Source organism: Notothenia rossii (genome assembly GCF_949606895.1).
Source record: "Notothenia rossii genome assembly, chromosome: 11".
Taxonomy (NCBI): domain Eukaryota; kingdom Metazoa; phylum Chordata; class Actinopteri; order Perciformes; family Nototheniidae; genus Notothenia; species Notothenia rossii.
Window position 1 is genome coordinate 49,157,662 of NC_136910.1, and position 16,546 is coordinate 49,174,207.

Sequence of the window (16,546 nt, forward strand, 5' to 3'; positions counted from 1 at the left end):
GAATTGAACATCAAATCTCCTGCTGGACCTCCTCAGCATCTATCATACTGACAAGCAGAGGGAAGTCATTTGTCTTCTTTGACTGAACATAAAGCAAGTTTTGGACCACAATTGTATTTGTTTTGTATCAAAGATTGTATACAACGTTCATGAAAAGACGACTACCGGTAGATAAGAAGCACATTCATTATGAAGTGAGGCAAAGAAGTGTTTGAACTTGAGCTTAACAATTCTGGTCCCCCTGTGGTTTTGTGAGCAGACATATAAACATAGTGAGGCTGTGGAGAAATATCAGGAAGGACATACTGATTTCTGAGATCAGCAAGGGTCCAAGTTGTGACACAAACACATGGTCAGACAGATTCCCCAAACACAGTTGGTAGGCATGTCACAAGAACTGATATTTGGAAAACCTGACGGTACTTAATGCTGCAGATACCACAAGTAGAAGTAGAGTTGCATTGTGATACGTTCAAGCTATAATATGTTATAGAAGGTGTTTAAATGTGGTCTGTTTGTGGGTAGAATTTGAAATAGATTGTTTCACAGTACCATTACATAGATATGATTATGACCTTCCTGACTTGGTTGGGGCCAATGAACACTTGTACTGATACTAAGTAAGAGTATCAGTACAACATTTTCTAGACTGTCATTTCATTTCATTTCATTTTTATTTGTCCCGCTCATGGTACGCAAAACCAAATGTACAATAGTTGCCACAAAACATGACTACCATTGAGCGAAAAGGAGCAGGGAGAAGAATAAAATCTTTTGTGACCTGCCCCTTTCTAAAAAAAAAAAAAAAAATACAAATAGATGGTCTGCCCTTCATAATAATATATATATATATATATATATATATTTTTTTTTTTTCACAGCCAAACATAACAGTATCTTAGGATACTAAGATACTGTTATCATCCAATAAGACAGAACCAAATAGATGATTCAGAGTTCTTTATTTAGTGCTGTATACATAGAAAGGTAGAAGTATTGTTTGGCTCGGTGTTTAATGCCTATATTTTCTGGGAAATGTGCAAAACGATTAGGCTTTTGTGTCTTCTTTAAACAAGTGATAAGAGGTTTAGAGATTTTTTTACATACCTTTATTCAAAACTTTAGAAAAAAGCTTTAGTAAAAACATAGATGTAGTTGTAGGTTAATAATTGAAAGGAGGATAATAAGGAGGAGGAGGCTGCTGGGATGGTTCTTAATAATATTTAGCTAAAAAAATTGATGAACACTCATTCTGTAGATCAAGAGCTTTTTTGATCTAAAAATAGACTGAAATCTTGAGATGTTACAAGGGCAACTTGGCAATTGACAAAAAAAAAAGTTTCACAGCATCATTCAGCAGTGAACACACCGGATAAATACACACATACACGAACAGAAGCCTTGGGGGATTTGTGGAAATACATTTTCTCAATTTAAGAATTTACATTCATACATATGCAAATGTACCTGAAGCGTTTGCAGATGTTTACCAATGACAATTGTTGGGATGCAAAGCAACCCACATCATCCCTGTAGGCTTTTTTCACCGCCTGAGCTTAACGAGAGCCGTTTATTTTAGACGTGAATATATAACATTTAATCTAGAATAGATCGAGTATTATAAATTATAATTCATCCTTAAACCTATGTATCAAGAATCAATAATAAGCCAATAAAAGTAGGTTGAAGTGGAGGTTCACCAAAAGTGAACAGAAGTGATTCATTAAGGTTTCACCGCACGTGTACAATCACAGAATATCTAATAGCGATAATGTAGTAGGTGTTAACGATACTTGACAGTTTTTTTGCAAATGTGAGAGAAGAGAGCAGACGTGTGTGACATTGAGTTAAGAATTATCAACGCAGGAGTGTTAAGCCGAAATTAGCTTCGGAGACAACTATCACTTTGCTAAATCAGGAAAAAAAAGGTGAAACTCGGGCCAGCAGCTGAGGCAAACACTTATGAGACATGTGGAAGAACAGAAATGTGTTTGAAGACTTTTGAGACTGTACTTACACTGCTTAGAAGTATCTGAAAAAAAAGAAGAAGCAAAATATCTCCTCAGCTCGTTTCTGCTGCTTCTTCATGTCTTTTTTTCACATACTGTCTCTGGGGGAATGTTTTTTATTCCTTCTTAGTTTGAGAAGTTTTGATTCTTTTCTAAAAGGACATTCCTGATCTGTTTCTGTCAGATTCTATCGTTTCTGATCTCGTCTAACTTGCCTCTTTGTTTGACTTTCTCGTGTCCTCTATTGTATGTCGTTGCCAGGCGTTGGGGGGATTTTCCAGCTGAGATTTTTGTCAGGAAGACAGAAAATAGCAAACAAGTGATGCTGAACTTCATTGTGGTTTGAATTTGTTCAATATTATCTGACTAAACAATCTCTACACATATATTAAACTCACACAAAACGTTTCCAACTTTAAAAGTGCATATGACCAATTTAGCATTGATCTCCCTTAAATCAGTGCAGCGGAAACAAAGAAGTTTATCCCAAACATTATTTTCTTTTTTTTGTGCCTAAATTAACCACAATGCAGCACATTTTCATTTTTCAGATTTAGCAGGAAATAAAAATCTGCATCAGTTTAAGTACTTTAAAAAAAGCTGTCCAATGCCATATCAGTGAGGCACAATTTAAATGCGAGCAGATTGTGAGATTTTTTTTTCTGCTACAAGGACTTAATCCCTCCCCAGTTTCTCACCCCCAAACACTGGCAATTAATTGTGTTAGTTGGAATGCGCGACCAATTGGGGGGCTTGAACCTGGGCTGTACCATCTGTGTGTCCATACAACGAGTTAATCCGATTTGATTGCTAAAATCGGACACTATTGAATATATTGATTTTAGAATTTGAATTTAGTTTGCAGAGTCAGAAATAAATATAAGCTACAGTATAAACATCATTAGTTTTAAAATGTAAGAACCAGCATGGGCCCTATAATTCATATACTTCCCTATTTATAACTTTCCATGTGTTCCTGGTAGGTGTGATATGTGGAGGAGTCAAGAACTGTGGTTGTCAGTCGCTAACACATTTTAAGGCGTTGACTGTAATTGCTGAAAACGACAGAATGAAATAATGTCCCAGTAGAGGTAGCAAAAGTTCTTCTCCCCTCAAATTAACCATCTTCTTTAACAAGTTGTACATATCAGAAATCACTTTTTCTCTTACAGTAACTTCCTTTGTCTTTTTCATGTATCTCACTATCCAATTATTTTTGTTCTATCACTCAAAGTCCCTGTATGGTCTGATGCTCTTAAGAGAGATGGGAGAGGAAAGACAATGTTATTTTACACTCCAGTATGTGCATGATGGGTGATTCATCACTGCCTCATGGAGTTTGGAATAACATTTTGTTGTAGCGCCAATGCAATGAATGTGCAATGTCTGAAGTTGCACTGATTTGTCAACAAATGCTTTGTGAGAAATTGCTTTCTACTGAAAAAAACAAATTTCCTACTTGTAGAAAAGCCAAAAAGGAAGTCTGAAAACGGACTATTTATAGCTAAAGATGCTCGGTTGGCGAGGGTAGAGCAGCCATGAGACAGCTCTGTATCTGAGGGAAAGGGCGTGAAGAAATCAGATTCTGAGGTATGCACCTGGTTAGTTATAAACCCTTTCTTCAGTTGGAATTTATAAAGGAAGTCTTGTGGAAATACGTGGATTTATAGTTTATGAAGATTGTATAATTTATTTGAACAAATATCCCTCTTGTGCGAGCATTTTCAGCATCCAACAACGTTGACTGTTGTCTAGTTGAAAGGCACAGTGTGGTGTATGTTTGGACAGACTTGCATGCTGAGTTGGCGCCCAGTAATATAAGCGTTTTGTTTTCTTTCCAAAAAGAACCCCAAAACAAACTCAAAATACCCTCAATCTCATGCACAAGTTCATCATAATTATGATTTTCTCGACAACACATGGAAATCGGAAAGGGTTATCATATGGTAAACCTGTCATTGAACTGCTTTACGTTAGACGTTAAAATTAGAAGTTTGTCACCACTTACATCTTTTTACTTAAGTTTTACTTTAGATATATGGATACAGCTAGTTAGTTAGCTTAGCATTAAGACTCGAAACACCAAGCCAAGGGTTACAGAATCCATACGTTGACATAGGTGGTAGCTATTCAACAGATAAGAATTGTATCTTCTCTATTCAGAGTAAAGTCACGGAAACTATTTCAAACGCTTGAAAAAAAATTCAGTTTACACGTTCAGCCATGGTTCTTGTTTAAGTTTGGCTTGTGTGGCCCTGCACGATTTAAAAAGGTTTTATAATTCCTACCCCAGGTTGTCTGGAAATATGGGTTTTTGTTTCCTCACTTGGGCGATATGTTGCGTTCCCAACATTTCTGCAAGGTCACATGGTTTAAGAGGGCTGCAATTTGATATATAGATTAGTATTTTGTCAAGTTTCATGAGCCCATCCTAGGTGGACACCTTAATATTCTTATATCCAACTTATGGCATTTGTCAGACTCATACTCCTTCGCTGAGAACAGAAAGAGAGAAGGGCAAACGGTCAGTCATAATAACTGGAGGTAATATCTCCCCAGCACTATCACCAACTCTGTCATCCTGACAGTTCAGTCACATTCAGACAGTCGGCCAGAACAACGCGGCTGGAGAGCAGGAGATGGTCAATCAGACGATATTTGCGGCCTTAATATATCACAGTCAGCTCGTGCCGCCTCTGAGAGGAGAGCGGTCGCGTCTAGACAAAGTCATCACAGGCTGGCTGAGTGGAAAGGAGACACTGATGAATCCTGACAAGGCCTGCCGGCTGCTCTTTGATGAGAAACTCGCCTGCGGAAAGACGTTCTGATCACCTTTCATCCGACTGTAATTAACCGGCCCTTGGAATTGGAAGAAAAAGGCTCCTTGGTTTATGATCTTTGGAGGCATCTTTTGAAGATGTCTCAAGGCGTGAAAAAGGGAGAAATTATGTTACTGTGACAAGATCCGATTGTTCAGCGCTGTGACCACTCAGAGCTGCGAGGCTGATCTTGTGAGTGTGAAATGGGCCAATGCAGTGTAAACTCTTTGACATCGAGTGCGGCCCCATTACATTTTTCCGTTTTGAATCATCTGTCGCAGAGCCCCCTAGTCAAATCATCAAGCTCTCAGTCCAACTGTCAAATTGTAATTTGTTTTGTTCCCTCTGCAGCATTGCCCACAGAGGAGGCAACATAAAGCCTAGACCGCACAGTTTGAACAGATGTCTCTAAAGATTGAAGGCTTGTATTCACTTTGAACATCAACAGGATGCTACTTGCCAATCATGTTAAGCAAATACAGTAACAAGTTCTCCTTCTATCCTATTTTCGTAATTACTTTGTCATTGAACTATAATAGACCTGTTTGGTTGGTAACTCAACAACTAGTAGTTTGGTTCAATCTGTCCCTTAAAAAATATACTTGGTGTCCTATACTCTGTTATGTTTTACTTGTATCACTAATGAAACTAACAGTAGAGTGGCACTTGGAGAGCGCAGTTTTGGCCATGGCCAACATGCGGCGCGTTCACATGCTTATCGGGGGTTCCAATGTCCCAAGTTGGGTAGCTCTTCTTCCAACTTTGGTGTCTTTATGTGGTTTTAGTACTTGTTGTGATTCCTCTGACACCACCATTATGCAGCATTACATGCCTAGTGGAGGTAAAGACAATTGTAAACAGGAAGTTATACTGCATGCGCTGACCCGTAACTCTATTTTGGTGAATGTCTAACCATGCTACATGGACCCGCAGTGATAGATACAACTGCTGTGTCTGACAACATGTCGTTTGACGCTTAAGTGTGACTACAAAGAGCTCACAAAGAAGTAATTAATTATGATAGCTATCTAAAAATCATGTTATTTGGAAAAATCCTTTTGGTTTCACGTCATTCCACCTTTATTTCGTCCAATGTTTCCTGTCATCTATAGATGATCAACGGAAAATATATTTATTTTTCCATTTGTTCATTCATATTGCGTCCTTGACAGTTCCTATGATCAGCAATGGATTCTAGTAAAGCAGTTGAATCATGGTGAAAATAATGATGATTCATAGGCTGTGCTGCACATTATGTTTGTTGTACCATATCATATTAATCTAATTTTTACCGAACTACTGAGCTCGACTCCACGTTTTTCTCTGCAGTTATAATCTTTTGCTCATTACTGGCAGGAAACAAGGCTGTAGATTACGAAAAAAGTCACATTTCCCACTGAGAAATCTAAGTTGGCTGCAGAACATGAACTGTTTCCATTGGACTGGCTTGGTAAAAGCATGGCTCAATGGAGCAAGCTGCAGAGACGATTAATAATTTAACTCCTGTTGCTGGTCGTAGAGAAAATAAAAAAAACCGGCACATATCTGAAAGTATCACAGTGTAAATCTGATCATTACCGTCATTTAAATATGGCTATTGGACCACATTACAAACAAACATGTAGTTGATGCCACTCTACCTGCCATAAACAGAAAAGTTCCCGCGTCATAGAAGGTCCATTACACTGTTAATGTGCACCGACACAGATCACAAGGATGTCCTATAGTAGTGTTTTATGGATTCACTAAGAGCAAATTAATTTTACAAGACTTTGAATGTGGGCAAGAGACAGTCTATCAACTGGAAAACATTAAAACTCTCCACCCTGCTGAAGTGTCCTTGAACAGGACACTGAGTTTGAAGAACATTGCACTGATCTTCTGAATGTAAATAAGATTAAACATTCATTCTGAATCACCTGAACTCACTAATGCACTCACGTGGCAGGATAGCCGGTGCTCATTTCTGTTTCTTCTACAGACTTTTCTGTGTGGAGTGCTAGAAAAAGGCTTTGGGTCAGATTTCTTCCGTCTAATGTTGTGTTGATTAGCCTGTATGGAGTGTTAAATGTGATGGGACAGGCACTTAGGGAATGATTAGACATGTCAACATCACTGTCTGACTGCGTCAATTGACAGCGTTTCAAATCAGGATGAGAGTTTTCCCTTGTTTTCCCTTCTGGAATTTCGTGTGGCGCCTTCAGAAGCAAAAGGAATTTGTGTTTGAAGTTCAAGATTCTCACAGTTCATTCGCACAATAGAGTGTGGTTCGGTGATGTTTAAACGTCAGCATTAAATGTCAGGTTTTGGAGTTAGTCACTCACAATCAAATAGACACATCCTTCCAGTGGGAAATCCTTCGAAGAGAATGTGAGAATGTGTATGTTATTTGTGACGGTTGGACAGTAGACATTGAGTTGTAGAAATGTGTTGTAATCATTTTTAAGGCAATCCATCATTTTATCCTACTGTATGACTGATCTATTGGTAGCAAATATTGTTCTGCAAATATTATTATGTAGTGATTGCTGACTGTGAGATGATTCCTAGTTGGACTTCTCTTGACTTTCTTGGTTTGTTTGCCAGTTACTCACCAGAAAGGTGATAAAGAAAACAAAAAACCCAACAAAAATATATCAGTAAATACTTTGTATGTGGGAAGTAGGGATGCATACGCATATCTTAAATTGAAATACCCACATTATTTTAATGTTTACAATGGTATCGCCTTCAAGGCTGATCATCTTTTATCTCCACACTGATACTCATTTTAAGGTAATGATCTGCTATTCCTTTTCATGCTACAAGAGTTTGCTATCTATTTCAAACACAAGTTAACATGTAAAGTAATTCTAAACGGAGAAAAAGTTGATAAACTCACAAGTACCGGCCCGTCCACACTACAGCTTCAAAAAAAGCTTGCCGGCGGGCGTGTCTGAAGCTCGACCAACAACCAATCACATGAATCTCCCGCCCCTGACACACAAGCAGCGGTTTGATTGGCTAGAGCTTGTACTGGCATATGATTTGATTGGCTGACGCTTCCACCGAAAGCTTCAGAAGCTTCAAAAGTTGAACGTTGCTCAACTTTTGCAGCCTGAAACGCCAGGAAAGCTCCGCTCTGCTACCCACAATTCAGTTCGGCGAAAAGCGAGGCAACGTGACGTCACCCCATTCAAAGTGAATGGGCAGACGTGTTGGAAACCGTTTTTGAAGCTGTCGAAGCTGTAGTGTGGACGGGCCGTAAAGGCTTCCAAGGCACAACACGTTGTACAAGATTAAGAGAGTCCTTATCCCAAGAAGCCACATGAGAAATTATTTGTCCCAGAACTGTCCATTCTCTTCCTGATAACCTCCTAACCGCATGTCACATGATCTGAGCCAACCAGTCAGAAAATACTAACCATTCATTGCCACGAATGACCAACAGGTGGCACCAAAAACAGTGACCATTTGGGCAACAGAATGTGTGCAAAAAAAAGTGGCAATATTTTTCCGTATTTAACTTGAAAATTCAACTCAACCTGGTTGTATTGTCCATTGGTTAAAATGAGCAGCCGGTGTAATATGTATTATGTAAAACAGTTGGTAAAAGGAAAAAAAAGATTTAAATATAGAATCCGAAACACATCCTTCCTGATTCTACAGCAATCTTCCCGTTTCTTCACTCACTGCTTTTCATTAGTCAGAATTGCGCAGTAGGAAGAGAGAGAGAGAGTTCAAATTAAACATTACATTACTCTTCAATGGGGAATTATGTGATATTGAAGCCCCCTCAGTTATGACCGATAAATATCTGCGTGGGGGTCGTAGCTTTGTTAATTGAAACCAATAAATCAATAATTACTATAGCAGATACTGGCTTGCCTAATACACTCTCAGGCGCAGTTTAATCAGTGACGTTTCAGGACAACAACTAATCAAAAATCAAACAATTGGAAAACCTCACCTTTTTCTCCTGGGACTAATGACGGCCATTTTTCTTTTATATTTGAATACATTTTTGACAATGATGTTTTTTTTTATTGTAGGCCAAACTGGGAGACCCAAAGGTAGGCCTAAGACACAACATACAGAGTGAATCTCTTAACTAACATTTGCCAAGGAAAAATAATTTGAGCCCTTTTGCATGTCCCTTCTGCCACTGGGAGCCAGGATCAAACCTGAATGGATGGATCATTGGGAATTGTTCTCTTTTTCTTTCTTTCTGTTTCTCTTCAGAAAGCTATATGGTCTGATGCTAGAAAGTTCAATGAACTGTCACCAAGTCTTTAAAATGAGATACTCTGTGATAATAACCACCTTTTAAGTTTGAGGTGATAGGTCAATACCAAATGTGGTTCTCATCAATGCTCCATTTGGAGGACCCTACACCTATCAAGTTTAAAAGGCATCGCTGCATTTCATCATCATCATCAGATAATGAGCGCTGACACTTGATGTTCCCATCTTTACAGAGTGAGCTGCCGTGAATCCTGAGAGGAGAAGTCTCCCCACAGGAGACAAGATGGCGTCCAACAACACCCTGCGCAGCTACTCCATCATCCCATGTTTCATCTTTGTAGAGGTGAGCGGGGAATGTTTCATACTGGTTTTGGAAGGACGACAGGAGGGGGTGAACACGATAAGTTTGTGTGTGTGCGTGACAGTTTAACCATCCGCAAATGACCTTCTTCTGCTAAACCATAGCAGCTAACCAGAGCGTGAAGTCTTGAAATGAGTGGAAAGCTGAATGTGTGCGTATAGGAATTGTTCTGCTCCTCCATATTTAATTACCATGTCAGTTGAAAGTCCTTAATCAGAGAGATGTCTCGGGACGCCTTGCACTACATTCTCTCTCTCCCTCACACACACACGCTTCTAAGATGAAATATACTGCGTTGAGAGTCTAACATGAGTTTACTTTTATCTCATGGCTTCTTCTGGACTTATCTTTCGTGTCATATTTTCTGACAGCCTTCCACCAAAGGAGTCTCTCACACTCTAAATTAAAATAATTGGCCGCTACGTGTGCCTGGGTTTCTCCTCTAAGATAAATGAAGTGTGACCATTTATCATCATTGCCCCTTTGATTCATGTTATCTTTCTACCTTGCTGCTTTTGGAGCAGGCTTCTGAGATATTGCCTTTTTTTTTACCTCAGTGCTCTTATTGTAATAATGACATACATTTTCTTTTCACATCTGAGGACATTTATTCAAGACACCCCCAGTTATTGATTAGCCGAACACATCAATAATTTAAATGGAACCCTGTGTCACTGAATCTGTCTCAAGTTGTGAGATTATTTCCATTACAATTTTCACAGCAAGAATAAACAGGGAATAAAGATTTTTTTTGGCAGTTTCCAAGTTTAATATCTCGATAAGCTATGATCATGATAGCTTACTGTAGAAGGACTTAAAGGGGCCCTCTAATGCCTTTTGTGGGTTTCCCTTTCCTGTAGTGTGCTTTTGGTGCATGGAAATTGTTTCAGCTCCCACACACATCTCAATTGTCAGTTTACTGTACTTCCGTAACATAGTCACATCATTATGTTATGATATGCTAAAGGGAGGGACATCTCTAAGTGGTTGACCAATCACAACAGAGCCAGCCAGCTAACCAATCAGAGCAAACTGGGCTCTGGTTTCAGACAGTGTGAAAAGTGACAGTATGAGAAAGATAAAGATCTTTTAGAGCGTTAAAGTAAACATGTCACAGTAAAGGCACAACATACAAATATGAGCCTTAAATTGAGCGTAGAGCCTCTTAAACCCTCCTGTATTCACTTAGCAAAGGGTAATAGAAACTGACAGAAAATACTTGTACTGTATGGCCTGTTCTTATTTGTGTTCGTCAGGATAAGTCAGACATAGACGCTATGATTGCCTTATGAGAAATCCCACTCGTCTCGATTAAAATGTCAATGTTCTTCCCACGCAGCAGACCTTTAAAGCATATGAGAGACAGTAACATAAAACACATGCATACTGTATAGACACATTTCAAACAATATCCTGCTGAAAAATCAGCTTAAAGGTTTTTTTCCATTCGAAGTCATCACCGATCATTTACTGCTTTCAAGTGCCTTGGCTGTTGCTTAGTATGTAATGCTCGATTGGACACTGCTAATCATGGCTGTGTAATTTGTTTAATTAGGATGGGTAACTAAAGGGGGTGTTAATGTGTAACTGATTGTTATGTTGGCGGCAACATCCCCAGTTTAACATCTGGATGGTAAACCCCACATTTATCTACATTTTTCTACAATAATAATACAAAATAAAAGACATATTTTCATTAGAAGTGCATTGCTTTTTAACAACTTATCATAATGGAATCGTGACATTGAGGCGGTGTGAGCTGTCAAACTGTGAAATGTCCTCGTTGTTAATGATGAAACCATCAGCTAATCAGATCTGGTGTTAAAAATCAATTTTGGGAGACTTGCACTGTTGCCATAGCAATGTGTGCATCTTCAAAGTTGATCCTCACTGGCAGCTGGACCAGAAAGAAGCAGACCAGGGAGCAGATGTTATTGATGAAACTCCATCAGGGTCTGAGGAGAAGAATTCAAATCCCAGGAATGGCTGTTTTGTGACTTTATATCATCAGTGTGCGCAGAACATACAGGGGAACGTTGACAGTGTCACATGGCTGAAGTAATTAGAACATATCTTCCTCTTCAATAAAACTAAAGAGTACAGTTTTATTCTCTGGCCTTTTCTTCCCCCCAAATTTCTATTGTTGTTAAATGTGATGTAAACGAGACAAGTTCACTTCCAATATGTTGCTTAAGGGACACTTGTCACAAGGAGCAATTTAATTTAACGATTGTTCAATTTCCTCTATGTCTCTTAAGGGACATTCAAGAGCATGGAAAAAAGAACAAGTAAAATGTCAGAGTTATCAATGCAGAGGTTCGGTTGGAGACTCTATCAAAAGGCCTGCATTGCATTATGGGACTTAACAACGGATGTTTCATGACCAAAAAAACAACATTGACTCTTCTTTCCATTTGGTCAAAGTCCAATTTTTTAGGACCCATCCATCGATCCATAACGTCTACTTACATGGACTTTGTTGCCTTTTTACTTCATATTGTGGCGGCTGTGGCTCAGTGGATAGAGTGCTGGACTTCGAATCATGGGGTAGCAAGTTCAAGTCCCACTGCAGTCAACATGTCGTTATGTCCCTGGGCAAGACACTTCACCCCAAATTGCTCCTGTGGGGATTGTCCACAGTACTGAATGTATGTAAGTCCCTTTGGATAAAGCGTCTAACAAATGACATGTGATATTGTTTCACGATCACAATTGATTTTGTAGGTACAGTATGGCTAAACGGTGTAGATCTAATTGCAGACACGGACGGTCTGACAAAAGATGCATTGAGGAAAATGTGAGCTCCAGTGTAATAGTGTAATTTTGTCACAATATATTAAACATTTTCTCACACCATGTTTTTTCTCCATACTGCAGGCAGAGTGCTCCTCAGAGAGGCATGTAATAGCCCATTCAGTAGCGAGCTTTCTTTAACATTCACGACTCCTTTCCACTTACTTCCCCTGTTCTTCACAGCCCGCTCTCAAAAGCATCCCATCCAGCCCCCCGTTTTCTCTGTCCCTCCTTCTTTGATGTCTCCGTCACATCCTCATTTCTCTCCCCTCCCTCCTTTCTCCCTCAATCTCTCCCCTCATCTCTTCCTATTCCTCACGGTGTCACCTTCATTATCCCCCTCTCTATCTATACTCTGTTTTTTTTTCTTCTCCTTCTCTCTTTATTTAGTTTGCCCTCTTCATATTACTCACCCTGCCTGTCACGAACAGAGCAGAGGCAGAGGGACAGTGATGTCACATGACCGCATCAAAGCGTTCTGATTGGAGCAGCTCCAGGGCCAGAGGCGGTGTGACAGAGAAGATGCTTATTTGTGGGGATTTGTTTATTTAGTCATAATTTAACCCCAAGATTACCATTTGTTGCTGCCATTTGCCATTACTGTGAAGGTACAAATAAATAAGGATAGGATTAGAGGACTGGGATGGAGTGAAACATGAGGATGGGACGTAAGGGAGGATAAGGAAAGATAAAATGGGTATGATGACGAAAGTATTAAGGGGACAGGATGTAAAAGGTTGCAAAAATTATGAGAAATTAATTAAAAGCAAAGCTGTGGAGCTGAGCAGTCAAGAATGAAGAGATATATCCCGTTCCTCCCTATGGATGAGATTATGTAATACAAAGAGCCTCGGGCTTTCATTCATCTATAGGACTCACTTAGACTTGAGAAACCTTGTGAAATCTTTTACAAAAACAACCCGCACCGGGCTGGAAGGAAATGAATCTCTTGAATATCATCTGTGCAATTTCCCGCTGTCAACCTTCACAGACGATTTCTTTCTTTCATCTAGCTCAATCTCTCGTACTGGTGTGATGTTATAATGTAATGAGGTGTCATTATTTTTGAAAAAACAAAAGACGATTGTTCTTGATGTCGCACTCTCTTAGCTGCGATGACGCAATATGATTTTTAACCTGAGGGATACTTACAATAGGCTTTTATCAGGGGAATAGTTTACATACATTTTTAAACAAATCAGACAGGTGGGATGCAGGATAGCTCAGTGGTTAGATCTGATGTCCCATATGCATTTTCCGCTGCCAAGTAACCGGGTTAAACTCCTGCGCCCGCCAAACATTTCATGCTACGCCCTCCACTCTGTCTTCCCCTTTAAACTCTAAAAAAAAAACCACTCTTTGGCCTAAATAATATCTTTAAAACAAAAGATCTGACAGGTGATAAGGCATAGGCGCAAGAACATGGACAAAACCATTATCATCTTAAGACTAGGGCAGAAAGTCACTAACAGGTAGCAGAAAGAAGCCTTCGACAACCTGGCGCCTTGACCTGAGCACAGGCTTGTTTACAGGCGATCTCTCAGGGCAGGGAGCAACACCTGTGGGACGTACACAGAGCAGCGCCCCTAGAGAGCGATGTTGGACTGGTATGAATCTGTGTGTGGACTAACAGTATGCCCCATGGGATGAAGAGTAACAGCTGTCTGCCTGAGAGAATCCATTTGACCCACTTAGGAACAACATAATAACCGTTACCATTGCCATTTAACAGCTGACTTTTCAAAACTATATCCCAGCTTTTGCTCATGTTGGAAAAAAAGGAAACAAGTAGCTGTCTTTGTGACGTTAAGACAAGTTTGACAACAGAAGTGTAGCGTCACGGTCTAAATCCGGGCGAGGCAGACTATGATGCCCATTCCTGTCAGTCTTTTTCTTTGCAGTCTACTAACGCAACATGACAGTGAAGTGAAGAAGTAGGATTTGGTTTTGGATTTATATAACGTTTGTCTGGTTGTTTTCAGGGTTTGAGGGAGGAGATGCGCGTCGGGGCTGACAGTCAAAAGATTTGGAAGTAAAGGGATAAAGAAGGGAACAAATTGGGAGCGCTGGAGAAAGGGAGGGATGTTTTTTTTTTTTAAGTATCTTTGAAGTTCTATTATTATGAAATTGACTGTGTGTAGAGAATGCAAAGAAATAAAAGAGTAATATCGCATATGGTTATAAATCTCAGAAGAATTGAGCACAGTAACTCTTACTTTAGTTTGACGTTTAATATCTGACCCTTTACATTAAGTTAAAGCTATGTTACTTTTTCTAAGGACTAGCCATTGTGGTTACATTTAAAAGCTAAAACATGTTTTAATAGTGCAACAAAGTAGAGTCAGAAGTATGACTGTAATGTCTTTTAATAAATGTATCAACTGACTTTTTCTTTCAAACCTTATATTGCTTTTCTTTTAACTTATGAGATGTATTATATTGTATGTAGTGGTGCCAATCATTTCCGCCTGGCTTAAGCATCTACAAAGCAGTTGTCAAGGAGAGCCGCTGTGATGACCCTTTGAGTAATGCGTGCTACATAGGGCAAAGGCTTGTATGGTAATATTCTCTCTGCTGCCATCGTATTGCGAGCACTATCTGTTCCTACAGAGGGGATTTTGTCCAATATCTCCCTGTCCTGTGCAACTTAAGCTATGCAAGCTAACGATTGCAGTTGCCATTTGTCATGGATCAGGTGTGCCATAACACAAGTAGTTACGGTTCTTACACGTGTATAGTGGTCTCCAATCAGTAATTTTTTGCCTTTTCACTGCCATGCAATATATTATAAAAATCTGCGCTGGAATTATGAGAGGAAGTTGTGGTCAAACTTGGTAATGTGATTTGTTTGCGTTAACGTTGGCAGCCCTTAAATGCAACTTTGGGGCAGCGTAACATACTGAATACTCCAAGTGAAACAACACCACCTACAAAGTTGATGAGGGATGTGAGGAATGTGTTAGCAAACAGTTGGATCAGTATTTAGCCTACACATATGCCCAAATGTGCTGTCGGCTAGCATAGATTTTGGTTTTGTGAGTTTCTTTTTCTAAACCTGGATCCCTGCTGATTCCTGTGGCTGATAGAGAAGAATATAAAGTTGTGAGCAAAACACATACGTACGCCAGATCCTAAACTGTAAATCTCCATAGAGTTGAGGGAATATGTAACACCTTTAACACCACAGGCAGTCATGTGATCCAGTTTAATTGGGAACATGTAGATTCAAGGTTTGAAGAAATATAAATGGAGATTTTGCTTTGTTAGTGTCCTGTAAGTAATTGATTTATAAATGGTGGCAGCAGGAAATTCTTGTTCTCTCCTCCCAAGTAATATACTTTCCCAGAAGTCACCGAGTAATGTAGCGTGGTGAAACTCAGCAGAGGTGGATAGCTGCACCAAATGTCCTGCCTGAATAGAGATGTGAATTGCACCCATTGAGGGAGAGGGATAATGGCATGCTGCGGTAACTTTGTATAACCGTTTTTACGATGGTCGGTCTCGTCAGTCTGCCCTTCACACTGCTAATGCAGCATGACGCCAGCATGGGAGGGAATATAATGAAGCCACAAGTTATGCTTTACAGAGAAAGGGACACTTGTGCAGGTGTTAAACTGTCACAGAGAAGCCAGCTCATAAAGAAGTCAAAATGGCTTCCGGCCTGCAGGGATTTCACTGCACCTCGACTCTTTTGTATGTTCTTATTGTTAGTACCGCACTCAGATATTTAACTTAAGGAAAGGACCAGTGTGTAGAGGTTAAAAGATTGAACAGCACATTTATAGCAGCGGTCTGATATGAAGAAATAACAGAGTGAAGAATTTGGTGATTGACCAATCAGAATAAACTATTCAACAATTGGTGTGCTAATCTTTTTTTAATTTGTTATTATTGCATAGGGTTGTCATGATATCATATTTTCACAGATGATCATGACCCCTTAGAATCCAAGATAAAGATATTATCCGTATATAAATAGAACATTGGTCCGTCTCCCCTGGTCCAATATTTTGTTCGACTAAGAATCATGTTTTTGTTGGCTTATAGTGAGCCCTTAAATATATATTTTTCTCAATACTTGCAGTATGTTATTACTGAAGTGCTGAAGTAACATTTTAAACCTCTAAACCACATGAGTCTACCAAAGTAAAAGTGCTTACTATGCAGAATAATATATATTATTGTCACTACTCATCACTAATATTGCATCTAGGAATGGTGGGACTAATTCTATGTAAAACACTGGCAGGTAGATTATTCCATATTATAAAACGGACAAGTCAAATCAAGCAATCTGATTGGTTCGTAGCCGTGATATACTGAGCGTATACCATGGGTAG

The 16,546-nt window shown here is 39.4% G+C and overlaps 1 protein-coding gene across 2 annotated transcripts in view; it reads left to right on the forward strand.

The window, feature by feature from the left end:
* The window catches only part of plppr1 (phospholipid phosphatase related 1), a 43,040-nt gene that overhangs the window by 3,868 nt on the left and 22,626 nt on the right, over positions 1–16,546 (forward strand). For both annotated transcript variants that reach the window (XM_079658959.1, XM_079658958.1), the window contains exon 2: positions 9,286–9,395. In XM_079658959.1, coding sequence (XP_079515085.1) covers positions 9,336–9,395 — 60 coding nt within the window. In that variant the 5' untranslated portion in view covers positions 9,286–9,335. The remainder of the gene's footprint in view (positions 1–9,285; positions 9,396–16,546) is intronic.